Source organism: Macrobrachium rosenbergii, chromosome 16, assembly GCF_040412425.1.
Source record: "Macrobrachium rosenbergii isolate ZJJX-2024 chromosome 16, ASM4041242v1, whole genome shotgun sequence".
NCBI classification, from domain to species: Eukaryota; Metazoa; Arthropoda; class Malacostraca; order Decapoda; family Palaemonidae; genus Macrobrachium; species Macrobrachium rosenbergii.
This window is the reverse complement of record NC_089756.1, coordinates 31310385-31332787: the sequence shown is the minus strand read 5'-3', so window position 1 is coordinate 31332787 and position 22403 is coordinate 31310385. Positions and strand designations below refer to the sequence as shown.

General features: G+C 37.4%; 3 protein-coding genes across 4 annotated transcripts in view; all 3 read left to right on the top strand.

Moving 5' to 3' along the window:
- LOC136847272 (uncharacterized) overlaps positions 1-10306 on the top strand; it is a 38883-nt gene extending 28577 nt beyond the window's left edge. Inside the window, exons 1-7 of one of the 2 annotated variants that reach the window (XM_067118799.1) lie at positions 1-1096; positions 4287-4512; positions 4760-4893; positions 5876-6046; positions 6868-7002; positions 8186-8374; positions 9543-10306. In XM_067118799.1, the coding sequence (XP_066974900.1) occupies positions 854-1096; positions 4287-4512; positions 4760-4893; positions 5876-6046; positions 6868-7002; positions 8186-8374; positions 9543-9851 (1407 nt within the window). In that variant the 5' untranslated portion in view covers positions 1-853 and the 3' untranslated portion in view covers positions 9852-10306. The remainder of the gene's footprint in view (positions 1097-4286; positions 4513-4759; positions 4894-5875; positions 6047-6867; positions 7003-8185; positions 8375-9542) is intronic. The other variant, XM_067118800.1, reaches the window with a different exon arrangement.
- Positions 10307-12933: 2627 nt separating this feature from the next.
- Positions 12934-21321, top strand: LOC136847271 (uncharacterized). Its single transcript, XM_067118798.1, has 3 exons — positions 12934-15079; positions 17547-17690; positions 19538-21321. Exons 1-3 carry the CDS (start codon positions 14600-14602, stop codon positions 19622-19624), a joined length of 711 nt encoding a protein of 236 aa, XP_066974899.1. The 5' UTR covers positions 12934-14599; the 3' UTR covers positions 19625-21321.
- On the top strand, positions 20050-21321 carry LOC136847270 (ionotropic receptor 21a-like). The gene has a single exon (XM_067118796.1). The coding sequence runs from the start codon at positions 20050-20052 to the stop codon at positions 21175-21177; it is 1128 nt and encodes a 375-aa protein (XP_066974897.1). The 3' UTR covers positions 21178-21321.
- Positions 21322-22403: the final 1082 nt, after the last annotated feature.

Below are 22403 nucleotides of genomic sequence, written 5' to 3'. Positions count from 1 at the left end.
ACTCGGCCACGGGGAAGGACAATAGAGTATCACTGTCCGGGCATACATATACTCGTCGAATTCAGATGTACTTAGCTAAAGTTGGAATGCACATTACCCCCACGATCGTAGCGAAGTAATTAGCATATCTTTTTCCCCCTCACGCTGCATAAACTTTATTGTTTCTGCCTAACGGAAGGTTGGGTGGTGACGACAGCAAGCTATATTATCAGACTCCGCCTATAACGCCCCCAGGAGGGTAACCCCGTAGGAGCAGAACAAGTGCACTGAGGCCGAGGCAGATACCCTCCTACAACTCCAGGACTTACTGTAGAGTTATAATGACCAGTTCGACTTCTCAGGCATAGATATCCGCCTTTATTCCTTTCTTTCCAGTCCATTTTTTCTTTTTCTTTTATAGTGATAATAATCCGAGTGCTCCGTGAAAGGTTTTTCGGTTGGCCAAAAAAAAATTGTCTTCCGTGGAAGGAACCTGTTCTGAGAAAACAGTGGCCACAGTACAGCTGCTTCTGTTTTGAAGTATAGTTCTTTTTTAAAGTTAATCGAGATGTTTATATCAGTGATGTTTATGATAATTTTCATCGGAACTGTTATTTGGCACTTTGCCTAACTTCTGTCGTTGCAAGTGTCAAATCCGTGAAGAATCTATATCGAAAGGAATCGGACAGTGGTGCAAGGATTAAGTCAGAAACGCAGCAAAAGTCCGTGAAGCAAAAAAGAAAGAACAGTACTGCATTTGACAGACACCACCGATGGCCCTAATCGCAAATTAAAAGCAATAAACGTAACGCTGTTTGATCGCAACAAGGTGCGAACAATTTCAAATGAGCAAATTTGTCCATTCCTTCCAAGTATGTTGGTTAGTACAAACATGAGGACCATTTTGTTGTTGCAACTCGTTGCTTTCCAGCTCGCTGTCGTAACTCAAGGTTTAAATGTGATCAAAGATGAGGAAAAAAAAGTCGTTATTGCGAAATGTCCGTCTCTCACGTCCGGAGTCGATGACGATCCCAACTCCTTTTGCGAATGCTTGTCGACCCCATTGCCTGCAAGTCGAGAATCTGTCCAAATTAAGTGCAGCTTCAACAACACTGAGGTGAGTTTGTTTACGTACTCACACACAAACACACATATACACACATATATATAATGTATATATGTATATGTACTGCATATATGCATGTGTGTATATATATATGTACAGTATATATATCTGTGTGAATATATATATATATATATATATATATATATATATATATATATATATATATATATATATATATATATATATATATTACCATAGGTTCTTCCAATAAAAGGTAGCTACCGCAAGGCGCATTGCATCCTAATAATAACAATTGAAAAACCAGCATGCTCATACACAAGGCATTAATTAATGCACTGTTTCGTAAATAAAAAGTTTCAAAAAATCTGAGTAAACTATAGATAGAAATGAATTTTTGTTGTGTATCTATCTCAACCTTAGCAATGACTTTTAGTGATTTTATGCCGAATGTCTTGTTTCACATCACTTTGGATTCGCTTAAAAAGCATTCAGTGAGTAAGACTATTAATAAATTGTAACAAACAGCCAAACCAATCCTATAAAATTAAGGAAAAGGAAGATATGAAAAAAAGACGAAATATATGAAATACACTAAAAGTTGTTCAAGTTTGGCGATGACGAAAGTGCCTTGCGAAGTTGCATTTACATTTTATTTACATTGGCTAAAAACTGTTAACCTCAGGAAATGAGGATGCAAGGCAGTTTCCACAGAGTGCACGTACCGAAATAAATAGAAATTTACTATGGAATATATTCAGATAACTGTTACTCATCTGAAAATCGTTTTAGTGCTTCGCTAAAGAAGATTGCATACTCCCGTTCATAAACCCAAGGAATCCTGAAGATGCTTAGTAACATGCATAGGGAACTGAACGATTTGGGAACTAATTCATTATCGCAAATGAAATCCGAGGAACTACTCTCAGTCCCAAATGCATGAATATATTTAATGTTTGGCGATCATCACCCTTTGAATATTTTCCAGAACTAAGAAAATTGCTCCTGAATGGCGGATGTTAAACGCGTCGTTTTGTGAGCAATCATTTTTAGTTTTCCGAAGAGAAGGCTATTGTGCCGGCTTTGTCTATCCGACCGCACTTTTTCTGTTCGCCCTCAGATCTTAAAATCCACCGAGGTCAGACGGCTGCAAATTGGTATGTTGATCATCCACCCTCCAGTCATCAAACATACCAAATTGCAGCCCTCTAGCCTCAGTAGTTTTTATTTTATTTAAGGTTAAAGTTAGCCATAATCGCGCTTCTGGCAACGATATACTGTAAGCCAGGCCACCACCGGACCGTGGTTAAAGTTTCAAGGGCCGCAGCTCATACAGCATTATACCGAGACCACCGAAAGATAGATCTATTTTCGGTGGCCTTGATTATACGCTGTACAGAAAACTCGATTGCGCCGAAGAAACTTTGGCGCATTTTTCACTTGTTTATCTAACGTGGACGAATCGAGTTGATGTTACCTTTGATCATCTTCAGCATACAAATAAGGATTTCCCGGTTTTTGTTTAGTTCCTGCCGCAGGTAATCATGGTGGTGTTGCTGCTCTCGAATCTTCCACCATTTCTGGTTGTGAGCTTTTTAGATAAACCCACAACAACTCTGGCACCCATCTTGACCTTGCATTTACAGATGTTATAGGGATTGTACCTTGTGGAGTATGTCCGCCTGTGGGCTCACCTGATCACAGTTTAATCAAGAATACTGCAAAGATGGATCAGATTGCTCCTGATGTTAGCTTTTCAAGAAAGGTATTCTTGAAATCCCAGGCCAATTGAGATTGGTTCAAGGCCCAGCAATCTTCTCATGAACCAGCCTGACTACCTTCACATCTCTTGAAAAAGGGTCACAGTTAGGACCTGAAAGTACTCGAGATTAAAGTAATATGTAAATATTTACAAGTAAACAAGTTATACACAGGAATAGTGTGGGTTTCCCTTTCCATCTTCAGAAGAAAACTGAAAGAAGTTTTTGTTTTATTCACTACGATCTTATCAATCTCAGTTGGAGCGATATTTATAGAAGTTCAGATATCAGTGGGTGTTTAAACGTTCATCCTAGCACTATTATCGAGAGAAGAATTCCTTCTAAAACCCTCCAGCTTCGTCTTAAAGATAAGCAATGGTTTAATACCGCATGAAGCTCGCTTATCATTTATGGAGGAACAATTGACTGGATTTCTTGTGGCGTAATTTTACTGAGCTTAAAGTTGAGGCTCAGGTATTCGCCCCATGAATTCTGAGAACATTATACATGACCTGCAACAGAGAGGAATTCATAAGAAAGATAGAAAAAAATTAAATAAAAAGACTTAATGCATTGAAACGGAGATCTCTGTTAATGTTGCAACACTAACAGAGGGTCTTCTTCTTCTTCTTCTTCTTCTTGATAATAATAATAATAATAATAATAATAATAATAATAATAATAATAATAATAATAATAATAATAATAATAATAATAATAATAAAGAGATAGAAAGACAGATACAGTTCCATTTGCTACTATGGGAATTGTTGCTATAATCATAACTATTTTATATTAAATTGGTTTCATTTTTGGTCGAATGAAAGGGAGCTTCTTACACATTCATCACATCGAACTGGATCTGATTTTGCAACGAAATCGTAGCTATTGTGCTTATGCGGATAACTGGATTCGAAAGTATCATAATCAGGGAACCAAATTGCGAACAAAAAATAACTAAGAAACCATACAAAAATTTTTCTTTATTTGATTCACAAAGAAAAACCAATGTAAAAAAATTGGGCCCTTACCCACAGATTTGTTATTTTTTTCTGTTCCCGTGTCTCAGTTTGATATTTCAGAGAACATTAATTTGATTGATATTTCAGAGAATATTAATATGATTGATTTTACCTTGTTTAAATTCATATACTTGATTGGGTTTTTTGACACTGAATCTCGATTTTAACATTAAATTTAATTTATATCATCCTGCTGCAAATTCCTGTATGCTAGTATTGCACCAGCCCCGTTTTTTTTTTTGCCATGCCCCAAAGTTAGACTAGATCTCATCTCCTAGACTAATTTGGGTGTGGGAAACATAATGAGATTATTTCCAAGAAAATTCTATGGCTAGCTTTTAAGATATGGCGTCCCGCTTTTTTCAGGGAAAGGTCCCGGCACTTGGTTACGTCGCGGGAAAATGCATCCCGACTTTTACTCATTGCTTATTGACATTACAGGATGTTTTGCTCAACGAAGCCCTGTATCCATTCCGCAACATGAGTCTAGGAAGCGCGTACGTGAGGGTCGTGAACGCGACCAGAGTCAACGTGACCCAAGCCTTCCTCAGGGAGCTGATGCAGTCGCCCTCCATCGCTCTGGACATATGGGGCGCTGGGACCCTCGTTCTTGACTCAATGCCTGACCCGGAGACGGACAAATTCAAGAAATTCAAGACTTTCGTTGGTAATGAATTTGAGCGCTGTTATTTTTTGAAAACAATACCTATATGTCTGCAAGCTGGAGGAGTCTTAGTGGATGTCAGAAATGACTGCCTGAGTTGATAATTCATAAACGTACATCAATTTATATATATATATATATATATATATATATATATATATATATATATATATATATATATATATATATATATATATATACAAGGAACATAAGGCGAAAAAAGCCTCCAAATTTACCTTTACATCCACAGGAGTTGGTATCAGCGACTGTTACGTGCCAGAAGTACCCAAATATTTTCTTCGTAACAGGACGCGAGGAGGTTTGAGAATCAAGAAGAGTCGAGTTGGCAACTTTCGTGCAGGTGTTCTACATAACATGGAAGAGGTTTGTGAGTTTGCAAAATGTCTTCAGACTTAAATCTTTACAATCAGCATTTTTTTAAACACATTCATATTCATGTCTTGCTGATCTATTACGTAGAGTAGCCCAGTATTGGTTAAAAAACAAACAGCAGTAATCATAACTGTCTGACTGTACATTGCTTATTCTTGTTAGCCATTAACATAGCATGCTGATATCGCCAGAGAGCTGTTCTAGCTTACCTTTAGAGCTGAAAACGCATGGTCTCATTTTATGGGTGAGTGGCAATTCGTCTTGCTCGATACATACGGTGATCTGATCAACATAACTCTTCTTTTTATGATGTCAAAACCAAGATGGCTGGCTAATTCAAGCTTGGTCACTATAAGCAGCATAAATCGATATCTGTTCTTAGATAATGACCAACCTATTTTGTAGAAAGAGGCAGACTGGATCATTCAGGTGACAAAGAGGAGACCAAGATTTTCTGTATGCAAGAAGTAAATACTATGCAAAGTCGATCAAACCATTTCATTATTGATTTTGCAACATCCACACAGAACAGCTTTATGCAGGTCAGGAAGCAGTGGTGGAATGTTGTAACTAAATACTTGATAGTAATTTCAGTGACGTATGTCATTATTATTATCATTATCATTATTCAGAAGATAGACCTGTTCATGTGGAAAGAGCCCCCAGAGGTCACTGACTTGAAATTCAAGTTGCCAAAGAATATGTCGTTTAATTTTCGTATCAGCAATGAGCATAATATGGTATTGAGAACATCGTTAGTTTAGTTCATTAAACAAAGGATTAAAGATGGCGCCAGTTTCAAGACGGTGGTCACGGCAAGTAAGAAACCTTAATCCTGTATTCAAGGCTGCACAGGCTAATTCATAATTCATTCTTATTAATAATAAGCTGAACTCCAAGTGAAAATAAATGCATATTTTTTGGACTGACTTAAAATTATATCACGAGAATTATTTTTTCTTTACTTTTTCAGATGAGATATTTGGTCTTTGAGGATTCAACTATACATTCCTTCGAAGGCTCCGTAGCCACAGAAGGATTTGTCGTCCTCAGCAAGAGACAGCTCCATGCCTGGACAGGCCTTGTTATATCTAATACCACAATTGATACTATCGGCTCTGGCACTTTCAATCTCACACATAAGGTCAGTTCGAGAGGAGAGAGAGAGAGAGTGTGTCAGTGTAATGTTATTTTCTTTTTTTTCAAAACATGCTTACTTAACAAATCTGAAATAGGAGAATTATGATGTTAAGTAACTAATCAAGCAGACTGAGAAATCTACTAGCGTTGAAAACAAGGGAAAGATAATATAAATTACATTCAGAAAGATTGATTTTGGATTTCATGCATGCTACTGTAGTCATATGAGATTACCGTCTGTGTAACTGAAAGGAGGGTGTTATATAGTATAAACGTTCGTGTATCAGTTTTTGTTACTTGAGTGAAAATTCCATTACGCTTTGCATCAGTTTCTTTGTCTTATAGCCTAGAACAGGGCAGTCAAATTATTTAGTCTGAGGACCACTCCTGAAAAATCAAAGAAGTCATGCAGGCCACCTGTGTGTATCTATGTGTATGTGTGTGTATAGGTATATGTATACATGTATATATATATATATATATATATATATATATATATATATATATATATATATAATGTATAATGTGATGTAACACGCAAAGATGCCAATGAAACTTTTCTTTGTAGTTATTGATTTTGCAAGGAATAATTCTTTTATTCAGGATAAGCAGTAAATCCAATTTTTATGATATGAAAAAGAGAAATATACTTTTACTTAATTTTCTCTAGCGGGCCACTTCCAAGATTAAACGGGCCACTTTTGGCCCACGGGCATGGGGTTGGACGGCCCTGACCTAGAATATTAGTTGATTCGCTCATCTGAATAATCAGATTACAATGAACAAAAAACGTTTTTGATTTTGCCTTTTTCTTTTACTTTTCAGTCTGACATGGAGATAGCAAAAGTGGTTAACAGCACAATCGGCAGTTTGAACAAGGAGGCCATAATCCTGGCCGGTGATATAGATGTGACAATTCAGAAAAATGTTTTCCAGAGAATGGAGACAGAAGCCATCAAGGTATTGTTTGGAAACCTTTCATCCTGTGTTTTATGTATTTTCTATTTTTTCTACGTATATATATATATATATATATATATATATATATATATATATATATATATATACATACGTATGTATGTATGTATTTATATATAAATAAATATATACAAATATATATACATATATATATATATATACATACATACAAATATATATATACATATATATATATGTTCAGTGCACCTCATGGGGTGCACTGTAGGCATTACTAAAGGTTCTTTGCAGCGTCCCTTCAGACCCTAGCTGCAACCCCTTTCATTCCTTTTACTGTACCTCCATTCATATTATCTTTCTTCCATCTAGCTGTCCACCCTCTCCAAACAAATATTTCCTAGTGCAACTGAGAGGTTTTCCTCCCGTTACACCTTTCAAACCCACCTACTCTTAATTTCCTTTCCAGCGCTGAATGACCTCATAGGGCTCATTGCTTGGCCTTTGGCCTAATCTCTGTATTTCTATATATTCCTTCCATTCCATTCCATTCATTACATCACCCAGACATTTTTTCTTAGTCACAAACATTAAGCACTTAAGACAGTGTAAAAAGAGAGTTGGACAGCGAGATAAAGAGAGCTAGGAAACAGTTGAGATGAAGCACAAGGATCTCAGAGTGGAACCGGGAGACAACTCCAGTTTCACTAGGAAGTCGCATTTCGAGAGGTTGGACAGCAAGAGTGAAGAAGAGGCGGCTTATGATGGAGGCCGTTGAGTTGCGCTGCATTGGACGGTTGGTTAGTTTAATTAGCCAGTGTGTCTGTAAACTGAATTGAACTGAATATAAAATTTAGGCGCCACAGGCCAAGCACTAGGACCCATGAGGTCATTCAGCGTTGAAAATCATGTTGAAACAGTTGCAAAGAGAGGGGTGGAAAGTAAGATGGATGGAAGAGAATATGAACGGAGGTACAGTAACAGGAATGAAAGGGGTTGCAGCTAGAGACCTAAGGAAGGGACGCTGCAAAGAACTTCAAGTGATGCTTGCAGTGCAGCGCGTAAGGTGCACTGACGGCACAGCCCCTCACTTCCCGCCCCTAACGGGGATGTGTGTGTCTGCGTGTGTGAATGTGGGCGTGCATGATTTAAAACTAACATTAATTAGTCCACCAAAGGACACTGAACCTATTAATTTCGTTTCTTCCAGGTTGCGGTGACGGGAGACGTCATATTTGATAAGAACGAAATTGCCAACTGGGAGCCCGGCGCTCTCGAGGGTCTGATCTGCCACAAAAGGACATCGCTGGAAGAGAACACGTTCCGCGTTCAAGATCCGACGGACATCGCTATGAACATATCGACAACTCCTTTCCACGCTTCCTGCGGCAATCCCCAGGTAATGTGACATTAATCTCTTAAAGTAGTAATCTTCCTGTAATACTCCACGCTCTCTTGCCATAATATTCCCAAGGCAATACTACATTCTCTTGCATGCCTATTAACTCCGTGGCAATACCACATACTTTCATGCAATAGCAATCTGCAGGTAACAGGTTCTTGAAATGGTAATCTCATGGTTATTCTGCATATTGTTTGGCAATAATAGTCACCGGGTAGAACTACATATTCACTTGTAAAAGCAATGGCCAAGTAATGCTACATATTTCCTTAGACAGCAATCTGCAGATAATGAGACACACCCTCGCCCAATAGCAATTTCTAGATCATGCAACATGTTCTTTGCAAGACCAGTCGCCAAGAAATAATAAATAACCCTTTGCAATAGCAATTCCCTGGTAACAGGGCCTAGTAGTTTGTAATAGCAATCCAAGGGTATACGACTTACTTTTTTTTGTAACAGCAATCACCAGGTAATACCACATAATATGTCGCACTTGCTTGCGGTAGTTATAAGCACATAATACAAAATACTCCCTAGTGTCAGCAATCCCAGGTAATGGGAAATCATAATAGCAATGGCAATGTAAAGCGATGTACTTTCTTGCAATAGCAATATTCAGGTAATACAACACAACATTTTGTAATGGCCACCCCTAAGTGATAAGATAAACTTCGAGGCAGAGATCAGCCTAATGGCGAAAATGTCAAGGGAATCAGCAGTCAACAGGCACGAATTATTAAATGCACCCATTCCCTGAACTGGAACTATTACTCTTAGTGTTCTTGCTCAGCGCATGTCAGCAACTGTGCGAAATAGCTGTCAGTTGGTGAATGAATTCCGAGCCAGTGAGAGGAAATAGTTTCCATTCAAAATGGCAAGTAGTTTTTTTAAAGTATACTCAGCTTAATGTTCTCAGTGTTTTAGCTAATTAGGAGAGGTAATTTACTCGAATAATATGTTTTCCTCATTATCTTTATTTCGTGACATCTAAAAATTACTGTCAGATGTGTGTGTGTGTGTGAGAGAGAGAGAGGGAGAAAGAAAGAGAGAGAGAGAGAGAGAGAGAGAGAGAGAGAGAGAGAGAGAGAGAGAGAGAGATGTATTCAAGTTACATGACAAAAAGATGTTAGATGGTAAAACCAATCTATTTTGACTTTCCCAGCTGTTTTTAGTCATCAAGCCCCAGCAACCTTTGGCCCTCCAAATCAACTCCACGTCTTCGTGGATTCTCGGATTCCTCTTGTTCCTGATCGTTGTGGGAGTGGTAATGGCGGGAGTTTATCTCCATCAGCGCCAGAATCTGGCGTTGCATTACTACAGGAATCGAGGAAGGCTGCCTCTGCCTGGTCTGAGAGAACGGAAGGTTTCGCAGGAGAATCTCCCGAACGGCGCGGAGATTGACCCTTCTTCTGAAGTCACAGAAGAAGGAGTATCGAATCCCATTTACGTTGATGTTAATGAGAGCAACTAGACAAATCTGAATTGTCTTCAGTGGGCAGCCTGCTTTGTAAGATCTTACAGGTATTAGTCTTTTTTATCAATATAACAAAGGCCTTTTCTGTTCATTTACGATCAAATTTTCCTTTGATCGACTGGGAAATTGTAATTTTTTTTATTTGCTTCATGCTTAAATCAGTTTTTTTTTTATCACACATTAGTGAATAAAAATTAGCGCTGTTTTTTTTTCTACAAAAGGATAAAGTAATTTTTTAAGACATAATTATTATTTCCCACACAATTACTGTGACTGTGTAAATGAATGAATGAAGGGTAAAGGCTCTCAACAAAATTGGTCCTACCATCTTGCGTGTTTTTTTTTTTTTTAATTCCCTAGTAACCTTAAATCGATCATGCTGTCCATAGATTAGGGCCATTTTTGTTTGGCAGATATAGGCTATGATTTCTAGAATAAAATGTACTTTACTATTCATCTCTCTGTTCTCCTTAGGAATGATCTAGTTTTAGCAGTATTCTTCCTGGGCACCTTATTTAATAGTCGGAGGAAGCGGCCTTTAAAGTGCTTCTACCAACGCCTTTTATTTTATGTAGGAGTAAAACAGAATGATAGTGTATTCATTTCCATGACATTACCCTACGTATTTGATTGTTTCACTCTTGTACTGGAGGATTTGGAAGAAAAGTGGGACTATGGAAACAAATTATAGATTAAATGAATGGATTGTTGACCTACCCCCTTTTTTTTAAGAAGTATAAAGAGTAAAAGTGGCAAAGGTCTAAGAAAACTATACTGCTGAATTCCGGACGCGTGAAGTCTGAGGCAAGAAAGTCATCAGGAGCGCAGAAAAGGATTTGGAAGAAAAGAAGGGTAACCACAGCAACAGATATTAGAGTAATGAAGGTAAGGTTCATCCAGTTCCCATTTATGAAATTAAAGAGAAAAAGAAGCAAAGGTCTAACGAAAAGGTTTACCCTAAACCCTATATTTTAGGTAAATAATTCGTCGAACCAAAATCTAGATAAGCAACGCATAGCATACCATGAAAATGGTACTTTCATTTTTGGTGGGGTTTAGCGCGTTTGCGCGCTCTCATATTTAGATACCACCCGGCATGCAAATTCCACGCGGTCATTTTTGACTGCTGTTAAAACGTTAAATATCGGAATTTCTTTATTGCTTTCGGATTTTCTCTTTTTTGCAATGTTTACCTCCCTCGGACAGGTAAACGTTTGTCCTCCAGTCATTTCATACTACAGGCGGGTACTTGCCAAGCAACTATTTTGACCCTCACGTCGTTTCATGTCTCTGTCTCCATGTCAGTTTGTTTACATTTGGTCTACGGAACAGTGAGTGACAGAAGTCCGAAAGTTTATTACATTCCTTCGTGTTTTTCCACTTAAAATCGTGTAATTAGATTAATCTGCAGTTATTTCAAGATGGCTAGACCAAGGAAACAAGTGAAGCGTAATAGAAAAGAAAATCATCTGAAAGTTTATCCATAACACATTCTATCGTATGCAATTCGTTATTCAGTGGAAATCCTGTTGACACAACCATTGGTTAATACTGTATTATGAAATATGATTATATTGAAAGTGTTTGCAGAAAAATGGCCTGGCCCTATTGTCAAAATTCGGATATTGATGGGGAAATATTTTATAAAATTACTTGAATGTTCCGATTTTACGTGCATAAGGTGTGAAATCATTAGGCCTATACATGATGATATGTGTAAATCAAGTTTTTTTTTACCATTAGGCTAACTTCGATGGTTGTGTATATAACAGTGTTGTTGGGGTTAGGCTACTAGGCTCTTTTCACATGGTCAGTATTTGTTTTTTTAGGATGGTTTTAAGTCCGTGTGCTTTACGTAGTTTTCTAGTGATTTTTACGTGAATTTTTTATTTTTTTTATTTTACTGTCGTTTTTCCATTCCGCATATTAGCGTAATACCTGGAGCTAAGATTTATAGAGAGGCAATTAGGCCAAATTATTCATCTTTGTTAAGTTTACTTCACTTAAAAACCATAAGAAAAATGCCTTTTCTTTAAGAATAAGTTACCCTTAGCAGTTCAAAAATCAGTATAAATATCCCATTTTCTTTGCGTTTTTTATTTTTAAAAATCTAATTTTTATAATATACGTAAAATAACACTTTTGCAACAAATACAAACTATATGATAGATTCTCTGTATCAATCTTATCAAGTTTTGACAAAAAATAAGAAAATTTGACTTTTGGTGTTTTATACAGAAGAGTAAAGCCGAAAACGAATGTAATTAACAGTAAAGTTATGCAGGCAAATGCTAGTCAGAAAGATAGGAGGAACTTCGAAAAGTGGAGGTGGTTAATTGCGGGAACCAACTCTTATGGAAAGCAGAATAACATAGGAGATGCACTGAAGAGTAAATGGAGCAAGCAAGGTAGCTAAAGAAAGTGTCACTACGAAGCCTGGAACCCGAGATGTGAAGAAATCGAAAAGGTAAGAGGGCATCATGGCAAATAAATACTGTGTACATATCCAGTAAAAAGTGACCTGTAGATTCCACAGTTCATTATATATTTCAGCCTGAAAACGCAATAAACGTACAAATACTTGGCTACGATGGTGAAGATGGAGGTATTCCGGCTTTAGTAAATGTATGTGAGTTCGACGTATGAGCAGAAATAGACTTATATGTGCTACTTGACTTTGTTATCTAGGCGTCACCTACTCGGAGTTGCTAGTACTAAACACCGTATGGTAAATGTAAAGTAGAGGCCGCACGAAGTTATCCGTTTATTAATATAATCTGAGTCCACCAATAATATAGAAAATCGGTGTATATAATATTTTTATCCTCGAGGCTAGTACCAAAAACGGCGTCCCGGCGATACTCCACATATTTAGTACTACACCTTCGAGTAGATGCAGATAATAAACAAAGTGAGCAATTGACTTAGACCTTCTTCGTGACATCATCGTTACCTATGCCACACTCCCAACCAGGGCACTAGTACATTCCCATTTATCTTCATTTAACTCCAGTATACAGTGACGATGCTGGCGTAGGGTTTGAACTAGGCTATATTTAAAAAAAGGATATTGGTATACATTGCAATTAGTATTAGACTTGACTTTAGAATAGATTGATGAGAAGTCAGTTTACCCATCATGTCAATTTTATTCATTTTATACAGTTCTTCCGTGAGATATAAAAGTTCAAAACTTGAACAGGTCTCAAGAATAATCCTGAATTATTGTGATTTGAGAAGGCTGTCTACAAACGCGAGAATGAGAAATTATCCTTCGTATTTAATGCTGACAGCATTACACCCACGTGCATTGCTAGTCTTAAATGTAATTAAAGCTACAAACTCGTATGCTTGATCTAAAAAATGGAAACGCATTTCCATTTTCGACCTGGGCATAAAATGCATTGCAATTTAATTCGATTTGAATAATTTCATTGATCTGATTTAATGGGCTCTGTAAACTGTTCATTGGCAGTGTCTACAAAAATAAGATATTCCACGACGAACTTGAGAATCCGATATGAAAATTACGATTTATTATAAAAGTTTTACCCAACACACCAACTTCATTGAATCACTCCAATGAAAATCATTTATGGAGTGAGTTAGTATTACAGTAATGTTGTTTCTCATCAAGTCGCAGTACATTCTCGGTGCATCATGATGATGTGTCATGCTAATTCGTCATAACTCGTGGAGAACTTATGACATGCTGGAGAACACTAGCATCTGTGTGAAATGATCTTCATAATCATTCTTGATATTCCATTCATATACGGTAAACGCCGTAGGAGGGTGGTGCCAGTACTTAAGGTTCTATGCAGCGTGCCTTCGGCCCCTAGTTGCAACCTCTTTCGTTCCTTTTACTGTACCTCCCTTCCTGTTCTCTTCCATTTTTACTTTCCACCCTCTCTTGACAATTGATTCATAGTGCAACTGCGAGGTTTGCCTTCTGTTACGCCTTTCAAACCTTTTACTGCCAATTTTCGTTTCAGGGCTGAATGACCGCATAGGCCCCGGTGCTTGGCCTTCGGCCTAAATTCTATATTCAATAACAATAATGATTTTATTTACAGTTTGCTTTTAATTTTATTATTCTTTCTCTCGCTGAAATGCGTTCAAATAAGTTTCCGAGTGCTGAGAAAAAAATGGAAAATAGCCGACGGTCTCGTAATTGCAGCTCTCGGGGACTTCAGAAGACGATTACAGTATTATGCGCATAATGGAACTGACTTTTGAGATCACTTATTCTGTGATTAGTTTGATCTTTCGAAAATGGCAGTCATCCGACAACTTATGCAGCAAATAAATTGCGGCTATTTTCACATATAAGTAGTACTGTCTTAGCTGCATTAGAAGCCTGAAAGAGAAGCTGGCTTTTGAAAGATTTATGATATTTTCACCTTGAAAAGTATTCCTTCGTTCTTATATATTATGATTTTTTATTGTATGAAATAATTATCTTTTTGACCTTCTAAAAGCAAATTTTTGAGCTTTGCTTCATTTAGCCTTCACTTAATTATAAAATACTCAGTGCCTTAACTCTCACTCGCATGTGCAATATCCAGTTAGGTCGAAGCATTGAGTAGTACATATCCGACTTAGCTGTCAGCTGTCGAATGTAACCAGATTCTGTGTTCCTTAGTATATTGTATACCTCATCGGGCAAGCCATATCTTTAAAAAGGGAGTGAAAGAGATCTCTAAACCAAAATCAACCAGAACAGGGCGGAGCTAAGTGGACCAATGACGTTACAGCCCCTTGAAATCGATGAAGGCTCCTATTTATTCAAGCGGCAAAAACTAGCAGGTGACTTACCAAGAAAACGCGCCACGAAGATCTACAATTGCGTCGTCCAAATGAATCATCTCGCCCCCGTGAGGGAAGCTCAGATTGCCCTCTTTTTCGTTTCGTTCTTCTTTGACGCCGGAGGAACGCATCCAATAGCTGTTTTTGCTTCCCTGGTCGAAAGCCCTGTGATTAGGCCTAAGTCCTTCGAGGACCGGAATAAATTCAATTCTACTGAAGCTGGTGACCGAGAATGCGCTGAAGTCGCAGACGCCCTTGTGGGAGCTAATCCTCGTCGACAAGATCGATGTAACGACAGGGGAAACGGTCTCGCTGTGATGCAAGGAATCAAAGGCCTTAGAGAGCCCCAAAATCAACATATTTTCGAGCGACGACGATCAAATGGAATGTATCCCACAAACGTCTCAGTCCTTGATGTAAGTATTTGGTCAGAGATCATAGATTTATTACCAATGTGTTTTTTCTGTTTGTGTGATGTTATACGTTTTTATTTATTTATTTATTTTTTATGTTGGACATAAAGAGGGAATTTAGTTCTGAATCTCTACTTTTTTTTGGCAAGTTTATACAGTTTTGAGCAGCACTAACAAATAGACAACACATCATGACTCTGTCTTGACCCTGATTCCTTTAGGAAAACTGACAACGTACTTCAAAATGTTTCAATGTTTCCAAACATTGTTGACAATATTACCGAGTGCAGAAATTTTGCAGGAGGTCATAATATCAGATAAAAGTAAATTTGAGATTGATTATTTTAGCGTGTTGTAGGTTGGTATTGCATTCGTTTACAAAATCAACTGCCCAGAAACATATGGAAACGCCGCGCACCACCATTGCCTTGCCCAAAACGACAAGAAGGTTTGGAAAACTTTATAGATACTCAGATTGGTAAAAAGTTGACCTACGAAACACCCGTCAGGTGCAAATACTTCATTTCCAGCAATCTACTATTTGTTCGTTTGTACTCTCTTGCTAGCATATATCTGTTCAATTTCTACCACTTCGAGTCATTCCTCTGAATATGGCTTAGCAATAAAGCCCATCCCCGTCAGGAATTACTACCATTTTTCATTTCCTCCCTGTGGTATTTCATATATGAAAATCAAGTATCAAGAATGATTATAATCAAATACATACACACACACACACCCACATATATACATATATTATGTATATATATATTTTTTATTTACACACATACATATATATGTATAAATATACATATTTGTGTGTGTGTGTGTGGTTGATTATAATTACCCTGCAAAGTAATTTGTATATTACTCATTGCTGTTGGGAAAAAAATAAAAGACTGGGCGTAGGTCCTAACTGGCTTCGGCTTTATTTCTAAGCCATTGACGAAGGACTGCTACATAATCGTAGACATTCACAACACATATGAGGAGACACTACGAACAAACATACAGACCGTTGGAACAAAGAAAATGAGAGGGAACGAATGTATAATGTTTCTGAAGGCGTTTAGAACCAAGAATGACAGTAAATGAGACATTTAATGGTCCCGAAATTCTTTTTGCATTTGATAGATTGAACCGCTTCTGCTTTGCCCAGTAGTAAATTAATTTAAATGTTAGCTGGAACTATGACAGTTATTATTTTGTACCTCAACTTGAACTTGTTAATTATTTATTGTAATCTCCACATCTGGATTCATAATTCGAGAGAATGGTCCATTAAGGTGCTTGTTTTCAAAGGCACCAAGACGGCTGCGTATGATAAATGGCGCATAATGATGATGAAATAATGAAACGTGATAGAATATGTGTTTGGGTCTCTCGTTGTCTTTCACTTACATTCATCCTGTTATTGGTTCATGCGAAGGTTGAGTAATGTGAAGCACACTTCATACACTAAAAATTTTTTCATTAGTTCTTAATGAAATACATTAAGGAAAATTTAGCTCATTGTGCCAGTATGTTAGTCATCATCACAGCTTCTTCATTCGTACCTGTAATATCGTTGCGATATTACAGGTTAAAAATCTTATATACTATATGCATTTCCTTTAACCCAGTTTGATATTACCTTATTGATCACACTATCTTTCATTTATGCATATTTGATAAGTAGAGATATCTATGACGAAAATTTAATTTTAGAGAATTGTTAAAAACATTAGCACAGTGTGGTTGATAAGTCATACCACATTGTGGTAAATAACATAAAAAGGTATATGTATATAATATAAAAGTATGATTCTATAAAAGAAAACTATGTGCAAAACTATGTACATTTTCTCAATAAAAGTAAAAAAAAAAATGTCTCGAGGAGTTCAAGCCTCTGGTGTAAAAACGGTATGTTTTGATGATACGTTCTTAATCTTTACATCTTCGTACATAAGTCAGTCGGATAAAAAAGTACGTTTTTATATTTATATAAATGTAGTTTTTTATGTTAGTTATAGCAATGTACGTACATAAGTCAGTCAGATAAGAAAGTACTAACAGTACAAAATAGAATCTATAACTAGAGACACTCATTCAATCTCGCGTCTTCATCATGAACAGGGAAAGCATCAGCTAGTGTTGGTCTTAACTGATTATCCATTGCTACGCCGTAAACTCATGATTTGTGTTAAGAAATTTTATTCTAAAACTAAACCTTTAACGGACGGCACAAACGGTGTCCTTCCACAACTAGCTTCATTAAGGTCAGGTCAGGTTAGAACATCTCTCGTTTTAGGTCAAGAGAATCGGCCGCTTGAATTGTTATCGCAATCAGATTCCGTTATCTAGATCAATATTGCTTTCATGCCAAGAATACTGTAAATCCTGTCACAGATTTGACTGTTAATAAGCTATTATTTCTCCTGTGATTGTGATTTACCTGTTTATCTCATCATGTTTCATGTACTCCGAACAGAGTGACCTCTTGGCTACAAATGAACCAGTGGCTGCGATAGTCAATGTTTACCTACGTCACTGCTCCCTTGCCATTTTCTACGAACAAGGACTTGACTTGCATGCACTTGAACTGAGGAAATCGATTGCCCATCTGCCGGTCAAGGTATGTCAGCGTTGCCAAGTAATCTGTGAAAATTTGTAGAATTAGGAAGAAGAGAACCATTGAATATTGTCTGAATAGATATGCAAATGCCACCTAAGACTTTCGATAGCAGCAGTTACCCAGGTTTATATATAGCCTATGTGACTGCAGTATGTTGCCTGGATATTCAAGCCTGGTAGTGTATAGAGCAAAATTTACCTTCAAAGTTTATACTCTCTCTATAAATTGTTAGTTTCCGATCATTTATATTTGCATAAAGAATAAGATATTTAGCTTTTTATAATTTTGACGTACTATGCAGTAAAGATTTTACCTCAAAGAAAGGAGTAGAATCTTTGCAAGACTTTAGCATGCAGATGTATAAAGTGCGGCCCGATACTCTAAAATAAAATAATAATAATAATAATAATAATACACAATACACAACAATATTAACACACAATACACACAATTTGTTGCTTAACATTCGTTAAACGAAACTGCAATAGCCAAAGACAACAAGAACACGTTTACAGTCATAGACTTTGAAGTTACAAGGTTGGTAAGTAGTTTAGTTTTTTTTAGGGCCATGCAGAAGTGGCAGCTTGTTTTATTTAGACTCTATGTTACTGAATGAAAACTGTTGATTTCCCTTTACCACTCGCATAATAAATACATGCACAAATAGAAATACTCGTATCTGGAACATTGTGTCTCGTTATAGGCTAGTTGCTGTGTAATACCGCAGTATGCCCATCTGTCACTAAATTCACTTGGAGTTAGGAACATTCCTCTGTAGGTGGGTTCTGTAAAGTTAGTTTTCAGGCAAGGATCCTAAAATTTTGTTCTTTTAAAGGTGATTAAGCCTACTTGATTGAAGCATGGTAAAAAAACAAAGCAAAATAATCATAACAAAAGGTCGGAATTGCGAGCGGAAGCTGGCCAGAACAAAAACTGCCATATTTTGCCATTAAAATGCTATTGCAAAAATCTTTTTGGGTAGACATACATTTTTGACACCCTGTAAAACTACGGCAAATTTTCTTTCCATTGGTATATTAGTTTAATGACATTGCAAAAGCATTTTGAACACTGGTAAACCGAAGCCAATTTTATTTTATTTATATCAAGGACTCGCTTAGTCATAAGTTTCCTTGATATGTCTATGAGAAATTAGTTTTCGTGTTAGGATACTTATTTCCATGTGATTTTGTAGCTACACATAGACTCAAACACAAACAACGAAAGAATACGGTACAGGGATGTGGATTTAGGGAGTCCATCTCCATGTAGAGTATGTTTACCTATTCTTATGCTAAGTTGGGTAGCCTAAGGTCATGGTCCTCTTGAAATCTCAGACTCGAGGACACCCAGTTATGGAATTTCTTTGCCAGACTCCTCCCAGTTGATACTGAGACTGAAGTATTGACACGTTCTGCAAAGAAATAATATTATTATTGGTGTTGTAACTCTGCAGTTGAAGTAGATTTGCTGTGTGAATTAGAAGCCATTCACACATCTATTGTAACGTGTAGATTTAGGTACTATTGGTCTTTAAAGCAATAACCATGTAAACTTGAATGCATCGCACAAAATTCCTCATGAAAAATTTTATAAAGACCAATTTGCAACTGGCTAGGTGCAGCTGTTTGGGAGGAAAAGATGGATACACACCCACGCACATACTTTTGCAAACTTTCTCGCATAGGATTTTTTATGTGTGCATAACCTTAGTAAGTATATAAATTCAGCTTTTAGTGGTATCTAATATTTTTGTGTTTACTATGATTAGCTGGCAAGCTTGATTATTTTTATATAAATTCAGTTTACCCATAAGCCTAATTGTATTGTTTCTCTTTTATTTACAGATCTACCTCATTGCCCCAGAAACACTGCTGAAAGACGACAGCTGGAAGATGACCCAGTGTGATGGATACATTGTTCTTCTCTCCTGAGGGTGGCTTTTTATCAGCATGCTGCAACTGGGACTGATTACTTTTAACACCCCTACGATGGACCTGACGACCACCCACCACACTACTGGAATTACCGAGCCAAATTTGTTATTGTCCTGGTATCTGATAACAATATCCTATTCCCTGTTGACTTAGCCAGCTTGTATAACTTTAAGAAAACAGAAAACCTACTAATAGTGCAAAAGAGTGGTGCTCATTCGCTTGTCTGGACAAACACCCTGTATTCAGAGTATTCTGTCATAACTCTGGCTGATACTTGGAGGGGTGGTGCTTTCATTAGAGGCACGGAACTCTTCCCGAACAAACTCAAGAACTTGCAAGGAGCAATAATCAAAGTGGCTACCTTCGAGCATGCCCCGAGTGTCACCTATGAACGTGATGCTAATGGACAAATCCTGAAGAGAATGGGAGTGGATATGGGGGTTGTGCTTGCACTTGCTCAAACAAAAAACTTTCAAGTCGAATTCGTCGAGGTCAACTCTTCAGAAAAGTGGGGCACAAAGTACACGAATGGTACTTGGGATGGGCTTATGAACAAAGTCCTTTATGAACACGTTGACATTGGGATTTGCAATGTCTTCACAGACCATTTCCGTTGGATGGAAGTTGATTTCTCTTACCCTTACAACTTTATGCCTGCTTGTTTTGTGGCTCCATCGCCCAAACCTTTAATTAACTGGCAGTCTCCACTACTCCCTTTTGCCTGGGACACCTGGGTATCCATAGGAATATCTCTTCTTGTGTGTGGAATAGTAGTTTATTTGGTGGCCTCCTTTAGCCACAACCCAGAAGCAAGAGATTTCCAGAGTTTATCATATAATTACCTTTACATTGTTGGTGCGTTCACTGTGCGCCCTTTACAACTAACGCCTCTTTTCCCACCTTCTCGCATGCTTCTTGGGTTTATTTGGTTATTCAGTCTCATTATATCTACAGGATATTCAGCAAACCTGGTGGCCTTTCTCTCTGTTGTCAGAATGTCCCAGCCCATAGATACTATCGAAGAGTTAGTGTCTAGCGGCTTGAGAATTGGAGGGCACTCATTCTGGAAAACACAGTTTTCAGCAGCTCCAGAGCAAGCTGTTCTTGCTCTGGTGGACAAGTTAGAGTCGGATGTGGATTTTTACACTGTTTTCAATGATGTCGAGAAAGGTAAATTTGCTTTTGTGGAGAACCAAGAATTTTTACAACTTCAGCAGGGTTCCCGATTTACTTATGGAGGACTAACAACAATACGTCTTGGACGCCAGTGTCTCATCAATTTTAACATAGCCATGATCCTCCCTAGAAAGTCCCCTTTAACCCAGCGCTTCAACACTGATATGTTACATATCTATGAATCCGGAATCATGAAGAAATGGCAGGAAGAAGTAGTTGTGTTCTTTCGAAAACAGCATTTAAGTAAATTACTAAGAGCCCCATCAGGTTCTAGAAGCAAACCTATCAGTCTCAGTCAACTCCAAGGAGTTTTCTATTTCGTGGGAATCTCTTATCTTCTTGGATTTTTCATCCTGATTACGAGAACATTATGAAAACAACGCCGTCTGATCTACGTACGTGATTCCGAGGAAAATCATTCTCGGAATTTAGATTAACTTGGCTTTAGATACTGAAATAAAACTATATGTGCTAAGAAATGTTAATGTCATAATAAAAAGCTTACAGTTTTCTGTGAATATCTGGTTAAATTTTATCCAAAACGTAAAACAAGAACATAGCATTATTACAATTATCAGCTGGTCAGTTTCTAACTAAATCTTGTACGGAAGATGGCCAAATTTCACAGCTCTGGTACTTCTCTTTAGCAACATTGTTCCCTCGTTTACTGAAGATTTTCAGTGTGCCACAATGCAGGAAACAGAGCAGACATCGTACTGATATACTTAAGAAATTCCAAAATAAGGACCAAGAACGAAGAAGAGGTTAGAAGACACCTGACTAGGCCTTCAACACCAGCCCTATCTTCTTTATCCTAAACCCTCAATCTCTTACGTTCCTGACACCTCGCCCTCAACACCAGCCTCATCTTCCTGATCCTAAACCCTCAATCTCTTACGTTCCTGATTTCTCGCCCTCAACACCAGCCTCATCTTCCTGATCCTAAACCATCAGTCTCTCACATTCCTGATTTCTCGCCCTCAACACCAGCCTCGTCTTCTTGATCCTAAACCATCAATCTCTCGCATTCCTGACACCTCGCCCTCAACACTAGCCCTATCTTCCTAATCCTAAACCATCTGGCCGTAAATTGTTCACAAACCAAGCTAGCAGTTTGGTAACAAGGTGGTTTGGTCGCTTTTCACACCGTGATTAAAACAGCTGGCAGTCAACAAGACGAAAAAAGTGTATCCTTTAAACTACCGTTACCGAAGACAAGAAGATAAAATTATACAAAGGAAGTTAATATTTTCTCATATATATATATATATATATATATATATATATATATATATATATATATATATATATATAGGATATGAAGAACAGATAAGCAATGACCTATGACCTGACGCATTGGTACCGAAATCGTAAGTAATTTGCTAGTTTTATTCTGAATGTATAATCTGTGAACTGACCCTCTCTTGACAATTGTTTCAACATTGGTTTTAGATCTGAATGACCTCATAGGTCCCAGTGCTTGGCCTGTGGCCTAAATTTTATATTCAATTCATCAGTTCAGTTCAATTTTAACATTGACATGTACTATGTCTTTCTGTTATTTTGGTTTCTGAATCTGATTAAGCTTTTTTTTTTGGTC